This window comes from Opisthocomus hoazin, chromosome 8 (genome assembly GCF_030867145.1).
Source record: "Opisthocomus hoazin isolate bOpiHoa1 chromosome 8, bOpiHoa1.hap1, whole genome shotgun sequence".
Classification (NCBI taxonomy): Eukaryota; Metazoa; Chordata; class Aves; order Opisthocomiformes; family Opisthocomidae; genus Opisthocomus; species Opisthocomus hoazin.
This window is the reverse complement of record NC_134421.1, coordinates 22,966,749-22,993,031: the sequence shown is the minus strand read 5'-3', so window position 1 is coordinate 22,993,031 and position 26,283 is coordinate 22,966,749. Positions and strand designations below refer to the sequence as shown.

The 26,283-nt window shown below is 40.9% G+C and overlaps 1 protein-coding gene and 1 long non-coding RNA gene across 5 annotated transcripts in view; one reads left to right on the top strand and one right to left on the bottom strand.

Annotated features, from left to right (window-relative positions):
* Positions 1–17,447, bottom strand: part of LOC142362307 (uncharacterized) — a 142,972-nt gene extending 125,525 nt beyond the window's left edge. For 2 of the 3 annotated variants that reach the window (XR_012764940.1, XR_012764942.1), the window contains exons 1-2: positions 17,417–17,447; positions 14,278–14,322 (exon numbers count right to left, since the gene is read on the bottom strand). This is a non-coding gene — a long non-coding RNA (uncharacterized LOC142362307). The remainder of the gene's footprint in view (positions 1–14,277; positions 14,323–17,416) is intronic. The other variant, XR_012764941.1, reaches the window with a different exon arrangement.
* Positions 17,448–19,678: 2,231 nt separating this feature from the next.
* Positions 19,679–26,283, top strand: part of NUDT4 (nudix hydrolase 4) — a 30,038-nt gene continuing 23,433 nt past the window's right edge. The window contains exon 1 of one of the 2 annotated variants that reach the window (XM_075429344.1): positions 19,679–20,024. In XM_075429344.1, coding sequence (XP_075285459.1) covers positions 19,926–20,024 — 99 coding nt within the window. In that variant the 5' untranslated portion in view covers positions 19,679–19,925. The remainder of the gene's footprint in view (positions 20,025–26,283) is intronic. The other variant, XM_075429345.1, reaches the window with a different exon arrangement.

Below are 26,283 nucleotides of genomic sequence, written 5' to 3'. Positions count from 1 at the left end.
GAGACTACTCAGCTGAGCGGATTCAAACCCAGATTCTTGCATTGCTCTTGGAAGCATGAGGGCTTTGGCCTTTCTAAAAGGGATTTATAACGGAGTTCATGATTCTAAAGAAAAGTTTAAAAATGTGAACCTCCAGTGAGTCAAAACCCTGGGAAGCAAACAGAAGTCAGGTGCATCTGGATTTTTTCTAAATCTCATGAGCTCCTGGAACCTGATTCGTATATGTGGCTTTAATGACAATAATATGTGCAATAATGACAATAATAACAGCTGACACAAAGCTTGCTGAAACTAGTTTAGTCTGGAGATGAAAAAGACAAAGAAAATAGTTGGATGATCTATATGAACTGCACATAAACACAGCTTCTTGGTCAAGCTGAGACCAAAAGCCAGACAGACATAGTCTGGCTGCTGATGCTGCAATGTTAGCATTTGCCTGTCAAGAAAGCAGTTGTAAGATCAAGCAAGTAGTCATAAGATGCAACATCACCTCTTTCATCTTGACTGTTTTGTTTCTTCAAATTAATTCTTTTAATTAGTATTAGTATCTTCTTTTTCTTCAGAATGAGTTTCAGGCTACTTGTAAGTTGCAGTTAAAAGCTGACGTACGTCAAAACTCATTAAGCAAAGTAGCACTGCAGAGTCTTCAGTTACCACATAGTACCAGGATACTGCCCAGATTCATACAGTTGAAACCAAACTCAATGCTCTTGTAACTGCAATGCCATGGCCTAGGCTAGCTAGGTCACTATTTGCAAAGCAGTATCTACACCTGTCACTGTTACACCTTTAACTGCAATGTAGATACAGTCACAGGCAGTTGTCACTAGTGCGCTGAACTCACAGACACCAAAATTGGCAATTCGCCTTCTCGACTATTTGAGACACTAAATTTTTGTGAGTAGGCTAGGTTTTATTAGAAACTATGGATCACGATTGACATTAGAGGGGTGTCATGACTAAGCAGAGAAGCAGATCAGCAACTAAATCTACCTCAGTGCAAACTGTGCCAAACTTCCAAGACACACTGAAGACTGCTATTTCGAAATGAAGAGATGCTAGACATTTGCTCTACCACATTTTGATTGCCTAACCTAATGATCTCATGAACTCAAATTATACTGAAATCTGAGGGGAAGAAGTTAAGCCATGAGAAACCTCTATTAGTCTGCCAGGACAAATTTTCCCTTTTGACGCACACAACAGTCTTGACCTTTTTCTGAAAGCAATATATTACATTACAGCAATGTGTAATTTTACTTTGTAGTGCAAGTATGTATTTAAGGTAAACTATAACACATTACACACACATGCAGCCCCACTGAGAAATTGTTTTTAAAAAAAAATAATTTGGTGATCTAAGCATCCAGGAGAGAACAAAGGCTAACAAAATGCTAAAACTTAAAAATGTCTTAGAATTTCTGGGATTTTCATTCTCTACTAGTTTTCAGCTCTGTTGCTTTCACAAGCAACAATCAAGAGGCCATGATGGAGGGGGAAGAGGCTACAAAATATCACCTAAGCCTCAGCACGCATCCCATGCAGAATGGCACTGTTGGAAAAGCTAGTGCCTCTACATCACCTTTCATACATCCACATCTGTTCTAATACAAATTTGTTCTATATATCTAGGCGGTTCCAGTGATTTTGATTTTTTATCTGCCAACAAGCAAATTCTATCTTCAGTTTCAACCTCAGGATAGAAGGCAAAGGCTGCGAGCTTGTGCTACAACTTCCATCTGCAAAGTCTCTTGTGTGGGCAGCATCACAAGAAATTCTTCAAGGCAGATGGCAGCTCAGAAGACATTGATAGCTATGTTTGCACAATGTAGTGACAGTAGATATAAACACTGTTTGAGCATGTTTTAAATTTAATTTCAGAGCATGTGAACTGTGGGCATCCAGAAGATGGGACACACATAGCAGAGTGGAAGACCTGGAATCAGTGCTGTCACCTCACCTTTGCAACAACTGTGGTTCTCAGTAGCCCTGCAATAAAATTGGTAGGAATTTTTACATCACAAAACTCCCAACCATATCACTAGTAGAGCTGACGCATTTCCCCACTCTGCTAACTAAGCTTAAATGATTAGACCAACATCACCCACTTCTAGTACAAAACTGATAAATGTTGTTATAACAACACTCACTTCCCTTTAAAAGTAAGATCACTGTGCCGTGTCTGGAAAAAATCAGTGAATAAAAATGGTCATGCACCTTTGCTACAGTTGGTTGAAAAGAATACAAAAGTATCTCATCACATAGCTACAAAACACGTTACCACAGAAATTCAGGATTAAAACCTTTTCTTTTTCTTTTTTTTTTTTTTTTTTTTTTTTGAACAGGGGAGAGGAGTACATTTACATTTAATTGCACACAAACATAAAACAAACAGCTTTCCAAAGTATGGAATCTTTCCCTTTCTCAAATACCAATGCAAACTGCACGCTACCAGTTGCAGAAAGGACTATCTTTTTAAGTTGAAAAGTGAGAGACAAAATACATCATACACTGAGACATCTGTGGCTGATGCAGGAATCAAAATAAGGAAAGCTGACACACAGAAACTAAGGAGTCTCTGCTGTGGGCTACTGTCAATGGAAAGCTCAACTTGACCGCCACAAAGAACAAGCTGTCGGCAAACTCATCGCTGATGGTGGTCCGAGTGCTGACTAGCGCTGTTTAAACAATGGGTGGGACCAACACAAGAATGGAAGTGGAAACCAAAACGTGCTGGTTGATTCCACCCCATCTGTGGTTCCTCCCAATAACATTGTTATGCAGCCTAGCCAGAAGTCAGACCCGCACTTGCAAGTGCCCTTATGCACCCAATTCCTACAGATTTCAATGGGAATCGGGCTCCTGAACGCATTTGTCAGTCTCAGCTTTACTGCCTTTGCCCTCCAACAGCAGTGAGAAGTTTTTGTACTACACTGTTTCTGACTCAACACCTAATTCAGGAGAAAAGGGGAAAAATACATGCATGTCTTATGCATGATTCATGTTTGTTTTGCAAGGAGATAACCACGCAGCCAGCGGAAAAAGATATATGAAGAGGTATATCATCATGTATGCCTTTTAATAGTAAGTGACAGCACTGCCTGATTACCACCATATTGTCATAACTCTTTCTGAAACTCTGACAGCATAGTCCAATATTAAGGAAATCCCTATTTTCCTTCTCTCTTTCTTTCAGACATCTTTGAAAACTAGCTTTAAGGCTCTGCATTTGTGTCATGTTTAACAGCTATTTTATACGCAAAATGCATTTGGGTATAGTTACCCTGGCTGTCAAGCAGTTTGATTGCATGAGTGTATAATAACACAATGGAATGTACTCAAGGTGACTCTCTTTACAGTTATGTTCTGTTAGTGTTCAACTCCCCTTATGAGAGTAGATGATTGAAGAAAAAAGAAAAATAGCATATGGCAGTTATTACCAGAATAAACACATACCAAATCTTGTTCTGAAACCCTGCATGCTACTCGTTATTTTAGGAGTAAAAAGAGTTAAAAAAAGCCCACATCAATTCCATTTATTGCCTCCTGGGATTTCTTTTGCCTGGTAACAGGACATCCTTGCTGGCATTATGAAGATCCGATATTCGTTAAAAAAAAGAAAAGAAAAAAAGCAACTGTGATAGAAATCATGAATGTCAAAGAAGATTGAGAATCCTAGCACATGCTGAGTCTTGTTCTCCAGCATACTAACAGAAATACATTCCAAAAACAGGTTTTATCGTCAGAAACCCTGATTCAGAGTAAAAATTCTTCTTGTTATGGTAACAGAGAGAAATGTGCAAAATGATAACCAGTACTTATATTACTTCTAATGCTTCAAGTCTTAAACGGTTCATGGACATACCACAATAGATACCACTTATTTTTGCATGCCACAGTGTCATCACAGATCTTCAGCAGTGACAGCTGACTGACAATTTATCTCCTTTTGTATAAATGACACATAGCTACTGGTCAGACTACCCTGCTCCCAAGGGCAAAGAATCAGAAAAAAACGCTTTCTTTCTAGGACAAGGATTTGAAAAAGTAGGACTTAAAATGTCATCTGGTCTGTTACTCTACTCCAAGGCAGGACGACTGTTAGGATTTAAACTATATTTTGGCATTTTTGAGTCTGTATTTAGAATAGCCTATATCTGATGACGAGAAGATACAAGCAAAACCAAGCCTCCCCCATCCCAGCAGAGGTTTCCATCCTGCAAACTAATTGTGGAAAAAAATATGAAGAGTGATACTCTAGGAGTTGCACTTGAATTACATGGTTTGATCTGCGGGAGGTTATTGTAAGCTGTAGCGTTGTGCCTTGGAAGTGATGTTTTTAGTACGAAAGTTCCTGAATACAAGAATGCCTAGGTCCACAGGCCTTGTCATCGGCTTACAACAGTTTGGTATACGGTAAGCACATCAGAACAGTTAACAACAATTGTCTGAAAAAACAATACAGAAAAATACCTGCTTTATTTTCTGCACCTATTAGAAATGTACCAAAGTACAGATATCATTAGATACATAAACTGACATGTCTAGCTTGCAGGTAAGCAACTATTCCCTTCTCAACAAAGAATGGGGGGAATTAATGTTGTTTAATCTACCACATGATAGAAGTGTCATCTAAGTAATCGGATGCTTTGTGTTCCTCCTGAAGACAATGTGATTTTAAGCCTGTGTATGTACAGCTTGTGGAATGAACTTGTTTCCCTTCTGAAGAGATTTATATTTTCTTACTGCAACTCTGCAGATGACTTCTCTATAACAAAACCCCCAGAGCATAATAAAATTAAAGTTAAGCACATTTTCAGAGGCATTCTCCTGTTTAGTCATCACTAGGAACAAAATGTTGGCTTCTTTGTCAAGGAGGAAATATCATGAATTTCATATGCAACAAGGTTCTCAAAATGGTAGCTGGCAGCAGCAGAAAACATGCTTTCACTGATGCAAAGACCAAAACCTTAATTCAGATGGGCAAATGAAATACCATTTTTACCAGCTGCAGCATAAAAGCATTTTTGTTGATTCTTTTTTTTTGCCATTCATACCTGCCTTTCCTTCCTGTTCCACTCTTTCTTGATGCTCACTCTCGTTACTTTAGTTTTCAGAAATTCTTTCTATAGTTCCACGTCACTTTACTTCCAGATCAGCCTAGAACCCACTGCCTATCTGTTCGCAAACAACAATCATTTTGTTCTAGAAAACAGCTGAGGAGCAAAAGAAAAAAGTTAACTTGCAATTATTTCAGTCCTGTTTTGCACAGCAGAGGCCAATTCGAGATGTGTCTACTGCTGGAAGAGCTGGTGGGTGGGTGGGGCACTTTTTAAAGGAAAGTTTAAAATTTTTGTATACTATTTCAAAATCAAGTAAAAATGGTTAGTTTTACTTCACCATTGCAAAGTAATTGTTTAGGGTTTATGCAGGCCAGTCTTGCCTGGCTTACTCTTTGAAAATATTCCTTACCAGTAAAATCAGTATCACGGCTAATATGAGTTTACACGATCTACTTCACTCACTTTGCAGCTCATTTCTGCACAAGATTACCATTAAAGTCATAGAAATAATGCTACTAGGTAAGACAGTGATCCTGCTGTTTCCATGAAACAGTGTAAAAAAAACCTTCAAAGGAGGTTATAAGAAGCGCTGAAGTGACAAGTTCTAGAACTGTCTGCCCATATGGGAATTTTCTTCTAAATTACAGAGAATGTTTTTATTTTTACATTGAATTCTCAGACTTGATTTCAATTATTCCAGGTTTCTTCATCTATATCCACACAGCAAGACATATTATCGAAGACAGATGTCAGAATGTTGAGAATGGAAAACTTAATTTTACTTGAACTTTGATAAGATACCTACATTTACTTCACTAAGAGCTCTTCCAAAATACAGACACAGAAACAACTTGGATAATATAAAATAGTACAAAAATGTTAGAAAACCACCATAGGCCTAATCCCCCAGATTTTCAATGACGAAAATGAAAAATACAGGAATAGGACTGAGTTATTTTGTAGTAGGAGGTGGGGAGGGGAAAAGTGTTACCAAATAAACACTTAGGTGCAGCAAGACACAAGTTATGCTTACACAAAATTTCTATCTACATACATCTAATTTTGTACTTTGAAGTCTTCTATTTCCTTAAAAAAAATGCATACAGACAATTCTACTACGCATATTAGCACAATACTATGAAATAAATATTTTATCCAGCACCAATAAAGGATAAGTGCAGCATAGTCATCAAATTATAAAGGTCATCAATACATATAATAAGAGATGAAGGCAGAAGGTAGATCCTACTTCCAACCTCTGGACTGCACACACAATCAATAATTAGCCTGGCTAAAATTTTTAAGAGGAGGATTCAGGCAACAGACACATACTAAGCTATACAGCACATCAAAATGAGCCACAGAAGAAAGAAAATAACCATCTGACCACTTCTGCCTTTTTCCATCTAGAATTCAACCTTCAGTTTTCCCTCCCAAGCTCTGCAACATCTTTACACCATCCACTAAAAACATCTGTCTTGAAAGATCTCCTAAAGGGGAATGGACAGCATTAACACTGATCACCCATCCTGGGGATAAGCTGTAGTTCTTAGTGTAAGATTGATGTGGCTTTCACAGATGACGCTGTACCATCCTGTGTGCTTTTCTACAGCAGAGTAACTGAGACTTAATATCATATTTCAAGAGAGTTGCTGTATATGTTCGAAGACTTAGAACCTATGTGAAGGGAAAAAAAAATGGCCTATCTTTTCCAACCTGTGCATTTTTACAGGAAGTGTTCAAAGATGCATGTATTTGATGTATACCATAAGAATGAACACTCATTCAGGCCGTTCAGAGAAGCTGTCTGGAACTGGAGGAAGAGCAACGAAGCATTAAAATAAATGAAATTTAAACAAAATGCAAACAAAACACTAAAAATACAAATCAATTAGCAGCTTCCTGGGGCTTTTTTTTGTTACTGTTGTCTGTTGGAGTACAATCAACTATGATAAAAGTTTAAGTAATCTTTGAACAGACCAGCCCTTCCACACAGTGAAACAGAGATAATTATTCTTCTATGAGCAATGGTTATGCCTCATATGACTTCCTTACTGTCAGGATAACCTGATTGCAGTAGAAAGAAGCAGGCATGAAGGCAAGAAAGGAAAAACAGGAAGGAAACTGAGAAATACAGAAATTCTTAAAAGCAAGGTGACTCAATGTATATTCCATATGTTTTCTCCTACTCCCAAACTTTTTACATATTTATGCCCTCTATGAAGTAGCATTTTGTCTTCCTTTTAAGAAATAAAGTTCCAAACTTCAACAGGAATCAGGCCACAACCAATGCCCAGCTCCCCAGGAACGCCTACTTGCTTGCAGACCTTGCTACACGTCTGCTCTGTTCTCCATTACTCTCTTCTGTCCAGTTTTTGTGCCTCATTTTAGATTTTGGTGGGTTAACTGTCCACCTCAGCAACCATTGCCTTCTTTGCACTCTTTGCTTTGATTCTGGTCCTTGGATGAGCCTTTTCTACCATCAGCTGCAGTTGTCTCTCATTCTTAGCACCTCAGTCTGTTAGCAATTTGTGGGGTAATCCGGCCACCTACTACTCTTTCCCAAATTAAGTTTTTAACTTTTTTGTGTGCTCTTACACAGTGACAATTCATTCACACAAATGCTAGTTACTTCTATGCTATAACATTCAACTGTGTCTCTCTCTGCCGTTAACAAACATACATTGTCCCTTCGCCATACCCAGGAAGACTAACTCCTTCCTGACACATCCCTATAACCTACACACCCAGGCTGACTCCACACATTGCCCTACACATGCTGTTTCTGAGGACATTTCCCCCCCCCCCCCAATCATTCAGTCACACGCTTTTCTTCCTCTAGTACTGTTCAACTTCTTTCAAAAGCACAAATATATTACTCTTAAGGCTGGAGTTTCAAAGTTTTGCTAGATGTGAGTGTTACCAAGTGAAAACACCGAAGTTCAATGTGTTAAGAAGCTATCTTGTGGCTGCAGAAAGAAAAGGTAAAGCGGAGTGTGCATTAGTGAGTAGTCTGTGAAGCAGAAGCATCCAATGGTTCACTTGAAAAGACAAGCATGAAAGAACATCCTGTCTGAGTTTGTTACATCTATATTTAGCAGGTGCTCCACAGTGTTGTTATAATAACATTATCCAAGTAGATGGATTCCCATCCAGCTTGCATCTTCAAGTGAAATGAGGTTAGGAGTTTATTTACTAGTTCATGTAAAAGAGAACTTCAAGGTATGTCAGCATTTTTTTTTTTTTTTTAGGACACACTACAAATTTAGTTTGGAGCACACTGTCTGTACCGTAGTGGAAGACTGCTAACCATGATGCTAATTTTTATTCCAGCTTAGTGAGTTGTCTTGATGTATGTCAAAATCTTCTATTGTCAGTTTATGCTGAACTTCAGCTGTTGAGTTGTATCTTTCCATTCACTTTTCTTCTAAATATTTATTTCATAAAGCATTACTCAAAAAGAAAACACATGAAAGGACAACTTCTTCATATCATTTCACATGTGAAATTGCCTTTAGTATTTTAAGTCTAGTCACTCAGAAATAAATGAGGTAACATACTGTACATCAAGTTAAAGCTCATAAGGTGGCAAATGCTCAATAGCAACAGACATGAAAGATCTCTTCAAATATCTGCCAAGAGAGCAATATCACGGTTTCATCTGTAGATGTATACAGTCCCTAATGTAAGCACAAATTTTATAGTACCTTTAGAAATGAGTCTATTGAAGCAGTTTCTCTCCAAGAATCAAAATCATTGTAACCGTGAACTTGGTAACATAACTATTCCTACCTTAAAATAAAATAACATCTCTGTATAATGTATGCTCACTGTATTTAAAAACTCCTTAGGATGGGTAGCGTCAGCATGAATTTAAAGTCTGTAAAGTACTTGTACTACATGTTCATTCTTTGTATTTTAGACTTTATTGTATGAGGCCTGTACATCAAGTTCAGCTGAGGACAAATCAAGTGGCACACATTACTTCATAGTCTAATGGGACTGCTCCACTGCTGTTGAACCAGGAAAGCGTAGGACTCCAGTGCACGTAACACAATTAGTATGGCATTTTGCAGTGTTCCAGAATGAAATGGCCTTATGATCGGTCTCTAATACCAGGGCAATGCTTACAGATCAAACTCACAGCACCCTTACAAAGCATAATCCCAGTTCCACAACTGGATCTATTCAGGTCACTTTCACATACATGAAGTCCCAAAAGACTTAGCAGACCTTTGTGAAAGTCCATCTGGCAGCAGCCTAGATACAAATATGACACAAAACTGATACAAAGGGGATAATGCTTCCCAAGGAAAAAAAGGTAAAAGATAAAAGGAAACATAATTGGGATAATTGGAGAAAATCAGAAAAGGAAGGAGGGCTAAAGGCTAAAAAGCACGTGCTCAGCATTTATATTACGGAATTTTAATTCATGTTTTCAGTGTTCATTTATTTTACTGGATTCTGGTGCCACTTATGATGCATCTCTAGAAATTATCTGCATTTATGTAAACAATTTTGGTCATACTATGGAGGAAAACTAGTATCCAATTGCAAAGTCTAAGAATCCAATTGCAAAATATGGTTCCAGCCATATTCCAAGGCAACTATCTTGACTGTAACAGATGATTTCAAAAGACATGTCACCACTTTGAATAGCGACAAATTTGCAGTTGCAAATATAACCGATCTTTCAGTGTTTCCATAATCAGGATATGAATTGTGAAGCCTATGCCTTTTAACCATCTAAACTTGAGTCATCCTCCTGCAAATTCTTAACCCTATTCCAAATTCAATTCAGGCCACAACATCTTCATTTCTTTTAAAACTCAAAATGACAAGATCTGCAGTAAAGCACTGCCCTTGGTGGGTCATAGTCACAAGTTTCCTGCTAATACTAGCAATTCACAGGATATGCTTAATCCATTGGAACTTTAGTCTCTACCTAAGATGAGTCTTCATTATTCAGGCAGAAGGGAGGTGTGACAAACCATGAACCACGGAAATCAGGTCCATAGTTGCCATTAAAAAAAAAAATAAATAAAGGTTGTTTGAGACACGTTTCATGTTTCCAGTAATGCACTGCTATTGTTAGAATTTTCTTTCCTATAGACATATAAAGATGCTTTATCTAAAGTCTAAAAATAGTAACGGTAAGGCTCAGGAAGTAATATAAAAATCAAAGAAGCCTCATCTTGTTACAGTTTTGGCCCTTTACATCCTATAAGAAATGTTAAAACTGGCAACAAAAATAAAATAAGAAATAATGTGTTCCCTAACTCTTGTCCCAGAGTTGTACTTTAGTATATAATTTACATAAATGTAGCTTAAGGACCAAGATACACTGTCCTTTAAGAGATTTTACAGGTTTTTTCACCTACGCTTTTGCCCACAGTAAAAATATTAAGCACTCTTTCAGAAGAATCAATTTTAACTTCATCAGAAACTACTCATTTATCCCAGTACAAGCAATATTAAAATCTATATTAAATGGAAAATGAAGCTTTTAAAACCAAATTTTTGTGTTGATAATACGCACAATACTGCCGAAACTTTTAAGTTCTTTACACCTTCACTTGATCTCTTGAGAATGAGACACTCAGCACCTTTCCTGAAAATTCGCATGCACACTCACACAAATAAGAAATCCTTGAGATAAAAGCCGAAAACAATATTTTAGGAAATCTTATGATAAATATACAGCTACAATGTCAACTAAGATTACATGAACAGTTGTATCTGATTTGGTCAGTGAGGTAAAGTTATAAAGCTTGCACAAGCATGGTGGAGGTTTGGAATTTGTTGAATTATTTGATTTAATAAGACAAAAAATGAAGTAATATAGCAGAAGTTAAAAAAAATGCAGCCTTCACATGACTGAAGAGACAATTATAATAGAATGCCATAGCCACAAGCTGAAGAGACATAGTTAGTCTATCAGTACTAGCAACAGATAGACCAGAAAAATCCTAAAATGATAACAAGACTTTCCTCTTCTTCCTGAGAAATGCTTAATCACCGCAGTGGAGAACGTTTCTTTTTCTGTGGAGGAGTCCAAAAGAGCTGGACTTGTTCCCAAATTCAGGAAACAGTGAAATTTAATAAAACGATGGACAAAGTAACTCTTACTTTGGTTCAACTTTACAAGCAGTAACAACGCAAAAGGTATTAATTTACAGCATACCTACACTAAACACCATTCCCATCAATATTTTAACAGTTGCCATCAAGAGAATAGTAAAACCAGACCCTCATTACACTGGAAGACATAAAGCTGTTAACATACATCTCAATAAGAAGTTGCATTTCAGAATCAAACACCACCAGGCTTGGATTTGAAATTGCCCACATTGTTGTCTCTCAGGACACAGCTCAATAACCATTTACTCAGCTTCTATCAGGAACCCACAGCGGTTACGATAATGTAGTAACTGACACTCGATTTACTAACTTTGGTAGAACTCCAAGAGGAAAACTTGGTTTTATGCTGTATAACTTCATTTTTCCATTTATCTTCCTAAAATTTGGAAGACATGTTTTAAATTACTGTTAAGAAAAACTATAGCACTAGTGAATGCATTCTCAAGACTACCTGCATACATATACTGGACTCCTCTCATACTAGTTGTATGAGGGGGGAAAAAACTCAAACCTTTACAAAAAGATAAAGAGACAAGTTTCAACAGGTACTTATCAAAACATGCAATTTAAATAATTTAAATCTAAATAAATTTAAATAATTAATGAATACAGATGGAGCCATACAGAAAAACACTCGCTCACAGCACTGGTCAGAGAAACAACTCGAAGTTCCCTTCTTGGCTGTTCCTCATTTGGAGTTTACTGGGTCTCAACACTCCAACCACCTCTCCATTCTGATGATCTTTGCCAAGTACAAATTCTATCCTACAGGACCTAGAAAGTTTTCCAGAGACAGTCTGTCAAAATAAATACAATTCCTCAGTCAAACTTCATTTTCTAGGGAAAAAAGTACTTCAAGGAGTCCCTAGTTAGCCCTAACAACATATTTTTGTCCGACTCCACCTCCCATATCAATGCCATTTTATTGTAACCATACACAGAAAACATACTCCAGCTGCTCAGAAGCTGAGCTACAGAACCCCAAGCATATGGAAATCACTAGGCTAAAATCTAGAGCCGCCATAGTGATTTCCTGCTGCTATCAACATGCAAATTTACATAAAAATCTTCTGATTGCCCACAAACTGTCCCTTGCATGATATTCTATGTACAAAAACAAAACAGGCACATGTGTGTGCCTTTGACCCCAGCAGAGCACTTATGTACAGCTTAAATGCTGTCTTCTGCTCGCCCTCTAAACACTAGGAGGTTCACCTGTTAAACTGCAGACTGCTCTGATGCATATATTTAGTAACAGTAGCTAAACCACAGTCTGAAACAAAATACTGAAATAACAGTGATAATACCAGGCCCCACTCTAACTTGGCTCCAAAGCTGGTAACATATTCAGTCATCATACACCCTCTTTAAAAACAGAGCCATCATCAGCTTGCATGTCTAGGTGTTAAGAAGCATATAATCTATCTCACACTCTTGTAATGGGTCACAAAGATGATAATGACTATGATTAAAAATTTGTGGGGTATCTTTTATGAGTCTACTCCACCCATAATGACCTGTAGATCTGATCTTTTTTAAAGGTTGCTCCATGTAAGAAAGGTTAAGCCTGACTAAACACATCTGGGTCAAAAGCCAACGTTTTGGAATGAAGCCTTCAGATGACAGCAGAGCAGAACATTCCGGGCTTTTTATTGCTTTCTCTGCCACCACACCTTTGCAGTAATCACTTTTTCCAGTAAGTTGGTTGATGCCTGCAACATAACAGCACTCAAAATATTGTTCAGATATTTAAGAAATCACTATGCTTGACTACCAAAATTTACATTTGAAATTCAACCAGACATAGGAGTAAAATTCAATCACTGTTTACTTGTCACACAGAATTACCTTTAGTAATATCTCAAGCATTTCTTGAACTCACAGCTACACAAAATAGCTTCCATTCCTATTTAGCACAGTTCCTCATAAAGTATAGCTTGGCCCAGCCTGCAATGTTTTTCTGCCACAAATTACTATGTTTTTCTACACAGTCAAAAAAGACGTGCATTATCAGACAAGCTCTTCTAGATTCACACACTGCCATATCAGAAATAGATAGGCTCAAATAGTCAGTAACCTGGCTACACAAACATACTAAAATAAACGTAATAAATAAATGACCTGTTCTGCAGGACTTCAGTGCCAAGCCCAACCAAACAGACTTCTGTTAGATTAGGAAAGAAGATTGCTTAAATGGCAGTCCATCCTTCCATTTTTGATGCCTCTTAATAATACAATGCAACTACCACTTGACTATTAACCTGGCATCTAAGAGATAAGCTCTGACAAAGAACTGCATGTTTTTGAGGTAATCCCACTATCAACTTGTTCCCTCATCCCATTGCTGGAAAACACACTTCACAGTAGATTTAGCCTAACAGAATGTGTGCCCATCTCTTGACAACACAGTTCACTGTCCTATTTCCTCTGTACCTTAAACTAGGACTCTGGAGCAGCTGGTATTTCGTATAGGCTGGCTGCTGCTGCTATGAGAGCGATAACATCTTAACCATAGGTAGATTTCCAAAACAATCCAGGTATTTTCTCAGCTTTGTGTCAGTAAAATCTTATTTTCTCAGGAGGCCCAGCTCCTCAAAACCTAGACATATTTGACCCTATTTTATTCAGGAAACTGAAAGAGGACCAACGAAGAGCCTACTCATACCAGTACAATCTTGATACAGCCACACTTAGAATTTAAAATGTTTGCAGGTAAAGCAGGATTTCACTGCAATCATTGGAAGGCAAAACGTTATCACTTAACAAGCCTAGTAACTCATACAGTCTCTCCAAACCACATTCACTTACACCAAATTAGTCTACTACCAGAATTAACTGAAACTTGAATAGCAAGAGTATTATGGCAATGAATCATAACTAAGGAGGAAAAAATACCAAGGACTCAATTGTGAAATGCATTGTTCACAGGAAGAATATTTATGAACATAAAACTAAACAACAGAACATCCCACTAACAAAGCCCTACAGGCTAAGGAGCTTAAACCGAAGTTTAAGATTACATAATCTCGCAGAGAATCTGAACTACGCAACAACAATCTTAATTCGTACTTACTTATTTCATGAAGTCTGGCCAAATCCTTGGGGTTTTGTGTTGTCTCTGTGATAAAGATCAAAGAATTTTGCATCAGTTACAAAAAAATCTTCAGGTACTTTTACTGAACTTGAGTATCATCAGTCTAGCTTTACTGTAGAAGCCCAACAAAATATGCTAAATAGTTCTGTAAAATACTACTTTTTCTATTTTGCTAAAAGCTCAATTTTAAGCAAATCCAAACTGATCATAATTCACTGAGCCCACAAAAGCACACAAAAGCGTACAATACTCAATATATAACAATAAACATAGTCAGATGTCTACATTCAAATAAACAGCCGTATTTAATTGATCTCCCCCTTTTCATTCATTGGTAACTATTGTTTATCCCCAATTGTAAGCATTTAATGCAAAACTATTTTTACTGGGCGGGTCACCCTTACCGGGTATCAAAGCAACACTAACTATATTTTTTCATAAAAGGCAAGATTATAAAGCTGGATTGGCAGACAGTAATAGTGTAATTGCATGTAGTTCAGACAAATTGTTCAACAATAACAAACCAAAGGAAAAGATACTTGTTGGCAGCTGTAGCAGTGCTCCAGATTCACCTGAAAACAAGGGAGCCCTACGGATGGGGAATGCAATGCTTACCACAGTGAGCATACGCATCTTCTGTTTAAAGCGCATTTTACGAATGAGTCCTGGTGGATGACAAGCTGACCATGAGACAGCAGTATGCCCTGGTTGCCAAGCAGGCCAATGGGATCCTGGGGTGCATTAAGAGGAGTGTGGCCAGCAGGTCAAGAGAGGTTCTCCTCCACCTCTACTCTGCCCTAATGAAGTCACAACTGGAGTACTGCGTCCAGTTCTGGGCTCCCTAGTTCAATAAAGATGAGGAGCTACTGGAAAGAGTCCAGAACTTCTTTACTTTGAGGGTAATGGAGCACTGGAACAGGCTGCCCAGGGAGGTTGTGGAGTCTCCTTCTCTGGGGATATTCAAAACCCGCCGGGACAACGTCCCATGCAACCTGCTCTAGGTGACCCTGCTTTGACAGGGGGGTTGGACTACATGATCCTCAGGCATCCCTTCCAACACCTACCATGCTGCAATTCTGTGATGAGATTCAGGTGAAGATCTGGCTCTAAGGGAAAAGACAATGTGGGACTTACTATACAAAAGTTGCTCATGCAGAAGCATGATTTAGAAATAAGTGTTCCATTTTTTAAAGTTCGTTCAGTGTTTACCAGAAGAGAGTACGTGTATAATTTGGCAAGCTTTTTGAATTTTTTTTTGGCACTTAAAAGTATTTTAAGACTAATGCTGGCATTTTCATAACTGCTAAATCATTAGAAATGTGACATTTTAAGTTTGCAGGGAAGTTAGCTTGGCACTGTTCTCATTTGCTTCCTCATAGCTAACCACAGAGTAGTATAAAATCTCAGAACCACCAGTGCTCCCTCCTATTGTATCTTGGGGGAGTAAATCACCTTAAATAAGAACTAACCTGATGAATGCTTACCCTTTCCATATACCAAACCTTCTTGTTGTCAGGTTAAGCATGCCAGCCTCAATGCTGCAGACACTGTAAGTTCTGCTGAAATGATGACTGGGCCTAGAGCTGCTGGCAGCCTTTCACCAGGCTACAACGCAGCTGAACGAGGATTTACTGTTCCAAAAGCCCACACAATGCAGCACTAGACAGATGCATTCTCAATACACTGTTTGCTGCTGAACTTTTGGATTTTTGTGCTGGTTTAACCGCTGAATTCCAAGGAAATGTTATAACCATGACAGAACAAATGATCATCTAGAATGATGATAACTAAAGACCCTGGTTTTCCTAATATAATTTGATGTGCTATTTGCAGAGATGAGAAAAAAACCTAAGTATCTATTTCTCTTCATAGCAAATGTTAAGCTGAGGACTGAAAGTACCTCCAAAGCAAATATTTCATTTTTATTAACCATAATAAACTAAGAGTGGAAAAGAAAGTTACATGAAACTTGCCAGAACATAGTTATTGAACACTGCAGTTTCTAATCTCAGCAATAACTGTAGGTCAAGGGAACTGGAAAATCTAATTACTCTGTAAATTTTTAAACCTGTTTCTTTCTTCTCAAGGAAAAGAAAATTCTTCCCCTGCATTTAAGCAGACTGCACTCAAAGTGTAACTACAGCAAGGTGGAAAGTTATTTTGTCTGAATGTAAAGGTGTTTGAACTTCCTTTAAGTGTCTTTGCACCCTGCATTGTTTACTCAGCTCTGGTTCACACTTGTACTCCAAGTATCATCAGTTACTTCACAATTACTATGGCTGTAGTGCAAAATCACCTTCACGAAAACAAACAAAAACCCCACCTTTGAATAAAATGGGCCTCTGGTACCACACTGTAGTAGTTCCTCTCAGTAACATATCCCATGAAATCAAAAATTGATTTATTTGATTTTACAAAGCAAATACATTGCCTTGTATTTTGTTAATGCAGTATACATTCACTGCATTAACAAAATACAAAGCAATGCATCATTACAGAACTACTACTAATATGAATGCGAACTAGGCAAATATGTGATAGCATTGTAATTGTTATTTATTGATAATCAGACTGTTTCACATACAGTTGTTGCTGACTTCTGTGTCTAGACATACCACATAACTTACAAGAAGATCAAATACTTTAAAAAAAAAGACCACTACAAAAACCTTGACAATTCTAAATACCAAGGGCCATTTAAGAATCACATCTTCAAACAAGCAAACAACAAAAATCGTTTTCGGCATTCAGGATTAAATGCTAGCACAATGACTCTCAACTTTTCTCAAAGAAGAAAAAAAAAACCAGCACCTCCCACAACAGAATCCCTCAAGGTCCAAAAACCAAAACATCCTACCACTTCACTTTTTAGGATTCACCTGTCATTAGCTGTAGATATTTTTCCATATTCACAAAGTCAGGTTTCTTCTAGCATGTAAAATAAAAGCCCAACTACATACAGGCAGAAGTTGGGGCTTTCACAAAAGCAGAGAGAGCCCCAATGAATTTACAGATTGTTGGAGCCAAGATGCGTATGAGGATAGGTGGGCTAGAAAATGTAGCTACAGGCAGCCTACTGACTGGCCCCTCTCACAGAGCTCTCCCTTCCGGCTCTTACCTCTGTGATACGTGACGAAGAAACCATTGCATTTCATAACAGAGATAGGATTTGTGTGTTGCATTCTGATTTGGCAGTCAAATGTTTTGTTTGTTTTTTGGGGGTGGGAGGAGTTGTACAAAAGTGGAAAACCTGGCCCAAGCTCATCTGATCTTTGGACACTGTTCTCGTTAAGTATAAATCCTACTTTTGAACTTCCTCCAATTGCATGAGAGGTGAAGCCTCCCAAACAAACAAAAGATAATTCAAAAAGAGCCATACTGAAGACTTAAAATGTGTTTGTCTTAAATCCTGAAACAGCAGCTCAGGGAACATCCCAAAGCAAAACGAGTTCTATCACAAGGGCCTATTATAAAAAGCAGACCAATGGCAAGATTTTTTTCACTATACGCATTACATGAATGCACATCTATGCTGTTTGTAAAGATGTACCTTTAAAAGTACATGGGAGTACAGCAAAGTTTGCAAGGTCAAACACATAAAATCTAAGAAATGTTGGTGCAATAACTAACTGCAATTTTAATTTGTAGCCCTTGAGTTTCATTACACCATACCACACTGCCTTTTCTGTATCATGGACAAGTTTATGAATACAAGCATCAAAAACATGCTATTATTCCTCAGCATTAACATGTTATTATTCCTCAGCATTCTCAAAGGTTTCAGATCTCAGCCCTTTAAACTTCCAACTAAAAATTTCAGGTACTAGTTGGGTCTTGGTCCTTTCCTTACAAAAAAAAATTTGTTCTGACTAGGGATCCATCAAATACCTACTAAAATTATATGTAGCCTGAGGTAACAGGTAGCAATAAATAAGACCTGTATCTGCACCTAAGGAAGAGGAAAAGAAAAAATCTAACCTGCCAGTCCATTTGTGAATTGGCAGAAGGGGCAGGGGTCTTCTTAAAGAAAAATATGCTTATATGAGTAATGTATGTGTAAAAACAAATTAAATTTGGAATGTCCTAATCTTTGGTTGTTTGACTTTACAGCTTATTATAGCTTTAACAAAATAACATAATTCAATACGATTGTGCTTTCCCTCCTTTAGCTTCCATGGTTTTCAAGTGCGATACCGCACTTAGTAGTTCACGCTCTGAAGAACAGAATGTCCAAATTTCACTACAAACCAGAGTAACCAGTGATGATGAACCCATCTCCTTTCTCTGCACGCCACAAAAAGCATATAAAAAGTCAGACTTGTTACAGATCAACAAAATTGTTAAAAAAAAAAAAACAGGATAAAAAAACAGGTGTTTCAGAACAAGAAACAAGTAGAAGTTTACAGCACACTGGTCTACTCTGAAAGCACAAATGAGCCTACAGAACATCACCAAGATTTGGATGAAGGAAGAAGTTTATGAAACAGTTTGGATGAGGGATTTCTACCAGCACGGAAGCGCACACTACAGTCCGTCTGCCAACGCGACTGAGCAACCTCTCACGCACAAGCAGCACGTGCTTCGATGGCTACCCGTGACTGACAGCAGTGCAGGGGCATTGCAAACAGCAGCATTTCCCTGTTTTCCTTTCGGGCTGGGTTTTGAGGGATTTTTCTTTTATGACACTGAAACCACCAGGGCTTTCAGCCCCCCGGGTGATAAGGTATGCAGATAGCAGACCTTTTCCCGGCCTGTTGGCAGCACTAGGAAGGCCTTCTGTCCATCTTTAGCTTCTAAATAACGTTATTATATAAACATACAAAAAGATAAAGCCAGCATGGGGTGCCTGCTTCCTCGGCCTGCATAAAGCGGCACTTTCTAAAAACAGGTTACTTACATGGGCAGAGCTACGTACACTCTCACTACGGCACCAGAGCCCCGCGCACCTACGCCGGGGTCTCCGGACACGGAGAGCCACGCCGGACGAAGGCCCGGCGCGCCCGGAACCGCCCCCGCCCCACGGGGACACGGGCGTCGCACCAGCCATGCCCCGCCACCGGGCAAGCGGGGCACCGGGGTCGGACCCCGAGCCGGTTCCTCTCAGCCCGCGGCGCCGTGAGAGGGAGACGACGCGCAGCACCCGCCCCGCCTCACAGCAGCGCCTTGCCGCCCCCCCCGCCAGTGCCCCGCCGGTGACTAAGCACACGCGCCGCCGCGCCGTGACCGCCCTTTTACCTCCCCGCCCGCTCCCCGGCCCCGCCCGACGCCGCGCCGCGCCCCGCCTCCTCCCCTCCCACCCGGCGCCTGCGCGGTGCGGCGCGGCGCGCGCGGGCGCAGGAATGTGCGTTACAGTTAAATAGTGGGCGCAGGGGCGGCCGCCGCGGCGCGCGGGGCGGCGGCTCGGGGCGAGCCAGGCGGCCAGGGAGCCTCCATGGCGCGGCGCGGCTCCTGGGGCGGCGGCGGCGCGGCGCTGGTGTGACGGGCGCTTGGCGGCTGGGACCGGCCTTCCTTCTGCCCCGCTTCCGAGCGGGGGGCCCGCGGCGGCGTCCCGGTGGGCGCGGCGGCGCTCGGAGAGCGGAGCCGTGGCGGCGGCGGCGGCCGGGGGCAGCCGGCGTGTCAGCGCCTCTATGATGAAATTCAAGCCGAACCAGACGCGGACGTACGACCGGGAGGGCTACAAGAAGCGAGCGGCGTGCCTCTGCTTCCGCAGCGAGCGGGAGGACGAGGTGAGCCCGCCGAGCCGCCGCGGGCGTGGGGCGCGGGGCGTCCCTTTGTCTGTCCGGGGGCACGCCCTCCCCTCCTCTCCCCGCGTACACGGAGTCGCTGCGGGGCTCTCCCCGCGCCCCGAGCTGGGGGAGCGGGGGGGGGGGGGGAGGGGGGGGAGCGGCGGCTCCGCGTCTCGCCTCTCGCCCACCATCTTGGGGCGCGGGCCCACGTGCGCGGCGCCCGCCTTTGTGCGCAGCGGCGGCGGCTCCCGGGCGGCCCCGGGGCGCGGCGGAGGGAGGCGGCGGGGTCACCCTGGGCGCCCCCGCGGCGCGCGGGGAGCCCGTTAGCGCGTGATGGCGCGCGGGGGTCAGGGCTGGCGCTGCCCTCACAGCCAACCTTGTGCCGTGCTGGGGAGGGGAGGCGGGCACCCCGAACCTTGCCTGGAAAACCGGCGACTTGGCGACAGACGTTTTGTGGAGGGGGGGGGGAGTGTTGCGGTTTTGATTGCGGAGGGGAGCGCTCTGCCGGGTCTTTGCGTTGCGGCAGGACCGGGAGGTGGCCCCCGAGCTGCCCGGTGTTCCCAGCCAAGGTCAGTTGCTCTGGCCGTTATCTGGAAACTTTGCCGATGGCTTTGTTGCACAATGCCTGTTGTAGCCGGTCTTAGGCTGGGGGCGTACCCCTTCCCCGTTTTCCTTTTCATTTTGTTGCTTAATAGCTATAAAATAGCTATAAAGGTTAGGGCTTGCTTGGGGTTTTTTCCCCCTTTATCTGTGTGCTGGAAGAAGCTAGTGCCCTGTCTAAACTGACAACATGACAAATTTCTTGATTATTTTTAAACCTCTAATAAGGAATATAAGGCAGTGGGGAGAGGCCTCATCTCGAAATACCAACTCCGGTTTAAGCAAAGATTTTGCGTGGTGTTCTGGTATATGCTATCCCCTGCCTGGTGTAAATACAGCCTTGGGATTGTACTGGTCAGTTTTTCCTAATATTACAAAGGAGAAAGGTGTCTGGCAGAATTCTCGCTAGGTCTTGCTATTGGTCTAGCTTTTCTTTAACTTCAGCAGCCCCTCTGATACTCCAGCATGCTTCCCCACTTATGTGCCTCCAGTATTTATTTTTACATTTAAAGGTATCAGGATGCTACTCCGCCTTTGGAATTCAAACACCTGAGCCACTGTTACGGCTTTCTTGCACCAATTGTAGTTGGAAATTCATGGTTGGTGTCACCTTCGTCAGTAGTTTCCATTCATTCTTCTTTTCCTGCTGCAACTTCTTACATCCTCTTTGAATCTTCATAGAATCATAGAGTGGTTTGGGTTGGAAGGGACCCTAAAGACCATCTAGTTCCAACCCCCCTGCCATGGGCAGGGACACCTTCCACTAGACCAGATTGCTCAAAGCCCCACCCAACCTGGCCTTGAACACTGCCAGGGAGGGGACATCCACGACTTCACTGAGCAACCTGTTCCAGGGCCTCACCACCCTCATAGTAAAGAATTTCTTCCTCATATCTAGTCCTAAATCTACCCTCTTTCAGTTTAAAGCCATTACCCCTTGTCCTGTCACTATGTGCCCTGGTAAAGTCTCTCTTCAGCTTTCTTGTAGGCCCCTTCAGGTACCGGAGTGCCACAGTAAGGTCTCACTGCAGCCTTCTCTGCTCCAGACTGAACAACCCCAACTCTCTCGGCCTTTCCTCACAGAAGAGGTGCTCCAGCTCTCTGATCATCTTCATGGCCCTCCTCTGGACTTGCTCTGACAGGTCTCATGTCCAAATGAGACCACTGGCTGCTTGAGAAATTGTTTATGCGTAAGAATACCCTCTGAGGCTAAGGGTGGTAGTAGCAGCTTTTCTGGGCTGTGTAAGAAGGTGGATGCTGGCACTTGTTGCACTGGAGTGTGTTAGGGTGTTGGAGATGGAGCCCCTGTACAGCTGGTACAAGGCTAGGCTTTGGCATGGTGCAAATAGACACAACTAAAGGATGAAATGAATAGGATAAGACCAAGTCAGATTTGGGACGTAAATGAAGTGTATGGAAATAGTTCAAACTGCTTTTCTAGAAGTAGCTTACCAGAAAATAATGACAACATCTTTAACTTGGTTAGCGGTTTCCCAAGTGCCAGCTCTATCTGTATCCACACAGAAGTTTAATGCCCGACTACTGTTTGTGACTAACTTGTATCACCAGCCACGTTACCTGGATTGGCTGGATGAGACTTGCTTCTCCTGTTCTTGAACGCAGTTGTCTTAATATGTTTATGTGTAAGTCTGCTTCAGACTCCACCTAAATGTCTGCAGTGTTTCCTTTCCAATTCTCCAGAGACTGTACCGTTGATTTTCAGCTGACCTACATCTCTAGGGATCTTTAAGTGGGGGAGTAACTTCTGCATTGAAGGAGCACAAAGGGGGTACCTTGGTGACTGGAGGGGGAAGAGAGGAACAGCAGACTCCTGTAGACGCTATTGAGGAAAACAAAATTAGTTTTCATAGTTATTTTAACCTGCAGGGTTACTGCCCTGTAAGCAAATAGTTGCTAGACATTGGAGGGGAAACAACAGAACAGACAACTGAAAGCAATCTTTAGCAATACGTTTCTTTTCAGGAGTCTTAAAGCAAGAAATCAAAATCTCAAGTAGTTTCTTTTTTTTTTTTTTTTTACTGGAGATACTGTCTGGAAGATTCGCTCAATAGATCACATTCTACTTTTTAGCTGGTTAGTTACTGCTTGGAGGAATGAGTATCTGCAGCAATCTTCTGATACAAATCTTAGAATTAACCTATCTTTCTACTTCTGACTTTCTTAAAGGCTAGTCGATATGCAGTTGTGCCTGTGCATTAGCTTTTTTCTTCCTGTCTTGCACTTAGCTTTCTGTCATAGGTGTAGACCGTGGTCATTCCTTTCTTAGCAATTTTTTGATGGACTTTTACAGCCTCATCTCCTAAAGCCAGTTTTCTCTTTTTTCTGATCATCATGGTAGCTCTTTCATCTCCTTCAGTTTGACAGCCATGTTTTTTGAATGTAGGCGACAAGTTTGAGTTGCTCTAGGTTGAATTTCTCTATGTTGTGTAAAAGGTTACTAATGCTTCTCAAGCTACACTAGAAAAAAAGGTCACAAGACCCTGCTTTATCACGATTGTAAAGCTGTCATGTAGTTATCTTGTGATTAGTGGTGGTCTCTAACTTGCTCCCACCTCATGAACTCTCAATTTGTACCAGAAATTCTTAGTTTCTTGCGCGTTTGGTTATATTCTTTTTAACCAAATGTAATCCCTCTTCTGCAACTTTAGCATGAGATTCCGTGTTGATACCATGACTTATGGACACTGCCTCTCAATCTGAAGACCTAAAAATTTCAGTAACAGCTTTTTGTGATTGTGACCAGTGAAAATCAGGCTAGTAACTAAAAGATTTAATATGTCTATTGTTAATCATCTTCTAGCAAAATCTGCATGTTATGGCTTCTTGGCCTGTTTCCTATCTGTATTGCACTTTTCATGCTGTCTTTGTAGCATTGTTGAAGCCCTTGTTACAGCTGAGTTTTATGGGCAGTGAAGCAAGATGTCTATTGAAAAAGACTGTGGTAACAAAGGATGTTTTCTGTAAAACCATACTGTATTTCTATTCATTTTCTGTTCACTTCTTTATTTCTTAATTTGAAACATAGGTGGCCTTTAGACTACCACTGAGGCAAAATTCTGTCCAGTGGTCCCTGCAAACAGTTTGAAATACGGCCACTGAACTCCTACTCTCCAGCTACAGCACCCTGTCCAATTAGACTTACCAATAGTCTTTGCCAGACTGAAAATTGTTGAGTCAGTCCTCTTGGGTGTTACGGGCTGGGAACGGGGCTTGCCTACAGTCTCGCAACCTGTCAAAAGCTTCTGCTTTGTCTTGAGAGCTGGTATTGCAGCTGAAAGCAAGTACTTGTGAGATGACTGGTGGTTGTCCAGATGCATCACTGCAAAAATCATCCCTTCCTGTTTCTTTCTTCATCCAGGTGACTTCATATATGCCGATTTACTGCTACATAGCCCAGTTTGGTTTAGGTTTTGTAGACTTCGTGCTCTGATACTGTATGATTGGGAAAAAAAAAAAAATCCTGGAGGAAACCCAAATAGAGAAGTAATATGACCAGTAGCTATGGATTTTTTCAGAGTGTTTTACAAGAAGATCTCTTAGACTACTGTCATTAAAGTGTTGCCTGTTTTGGTCTCTCAGTGCTGTCATTTGGCACTGAAGTGAGAGCAAGATGGCTGGATATGGGCTTAAGTGCTGGCTCCTTTGGCCGTTCTTAATGGGAATGAAGCAGTAATTGCAGGCACTGTCTGCCCTTTGAGCAAAAAAAAAAATTGCTGGAAATGAAGCAGGAGAAATCCCATGAAAAATGAAACAAGGCTATGTGGGCATGAAATGTGTGGGGGCTGCAGACTTTTTGCTTTGAACAAGCAAGAAGCTGTTAGGTGTGTGTAAAAAGCTGCTGACATTCAGCAGGCTGGGATGGGCTGGCAGATTTGTGTATGAGGAAATGCAAACCTCTCTTGAGCAACTGGGAGATGCGGATGGCAGCTTTAGGATAAGCCCACAGGAAAGCCTCTCTGTACTGTGAGGACCAGCCGCTTTCACAGGTTGGAATTGCTTATGCATTCAGTACTCTGCCAACCCTGATTTTACATAAAATGCTGCTGTCTTAGGGTCTGGGCGGAGGGTAGGCGAGAGAATTCTGACCTCCCAAAGCAGAGAATGAGGCAGGCCTTTAAAGCAGCAAGAGCAAATAGCACTAAACATATTTTTTCTAGTCATTTGGATAATGAAAACAATTCTAAAAGGTAGTTTTTCTTCTATCAACTACATATTATACAAATAAATGAACAGTTATTTTTAAATACCTTGAATATAAAACTTGAGTGCGTTGTAATAATTTTGGCATCTGTAACACTGCTTTGTGTAATTGAAAATAGTATTGAAAGCCCTACTTTAGTGCTGAGCCAGCAGTTGCTAGTGGCAGATCTGAAAAATAGTTTCATATGCAAAAAAAATTCAAGCTTTTCAGTTTCTAACTTTGCCATTTTTGTTGTTCAGCCTTGTACAAGAGATGAAAATAGATGGGAAGGGTTTCCTGTTACTGTTGAGACAGTACTGAGGAGAACTGTATTGTCACACACTTACGGGAAGTGTAGGGGGGTTTTTTCCTGTAGTAGGGCATATACTTGCATGTCAATTATTGACACTTGATTATGAGTTAAAAATGATAGGCTCCTAGTGTTGTATCTCATTTGTGATCTGATATAGAGAATTTTATTTCTTGGGCTGTAGAATGTAGAGATCTAAGAAACCCTTGGTTAATCTACCTGGTGGTCACTGTTTGTTTATTATTTAAAGAAATAGTAGTGTTCTTCAGTTTCTTATAGGTGTTGCTTCATATTAGCAATGGTTTTATTAAAGGGTAATAAAAGAAAAAAGTAAAATGTTATTTTTATTTGCATTGGTCTAAATCATCTGAAAACCAGAAGGACCTGTTGTAATGTAACCTGATTGTAAAACTAGGGCCCAGAAGTGTCACCTGGCTACCCTGGCAAAATGGGGTGTTCTAGGAAGTGGTGTAAACAAACTTGCACGGTGATGCAAGATCTTCCATACTTGACTTGGAATTTGTTGTTTGGATTCTTTATCCTTCAGTGTAAGCTCTCAGGTGTGAACATACAGGTAGCGCGTGCTTTAAAATAGAGCTTGGAGTATGACCGTGGCATCATGTTTAAGGCTGGCATGCTCTCCATAGCAACATGTGGACTGATACAGGTTACCTAGCTTGCTCAATTATTGCCAAATAGAATATAGGCATACTTTAAAATACCAGAGAATTCCTGTTTCAATATGCACTTCAGGCATACTGTGACTTTTACTTTTTCTGCCTCATGTCCCTGCCTTGGTGATATACAGGAGGAATAATTGACATAGGATGATGGCTGCCACAGTCTTTCCTCAGCACTTTCTTGATATTTGGACACCATCTGTGTGGTGTGGGAAGGGGTATAGCTCAAAAAATCAAGACCTATAAATAGCTTCCAAAATCTTTGTGATGTGTCTACAGAGACAGCGTCTGCTTATGGTGTATCCCTGCAGGCTCCTATGGGGCTCTGCACTGGCTTAAGCTTGTGTTAATGTTAAATAATAATAATTGAATGTTAGGTTGCTGTTGTAGGATTGATATCAGGTAACCAACTTATAAAACACAGGTGCCTTGTTATCCCTACTTCCGTGGAAAGCAGCTTTCTGCAGG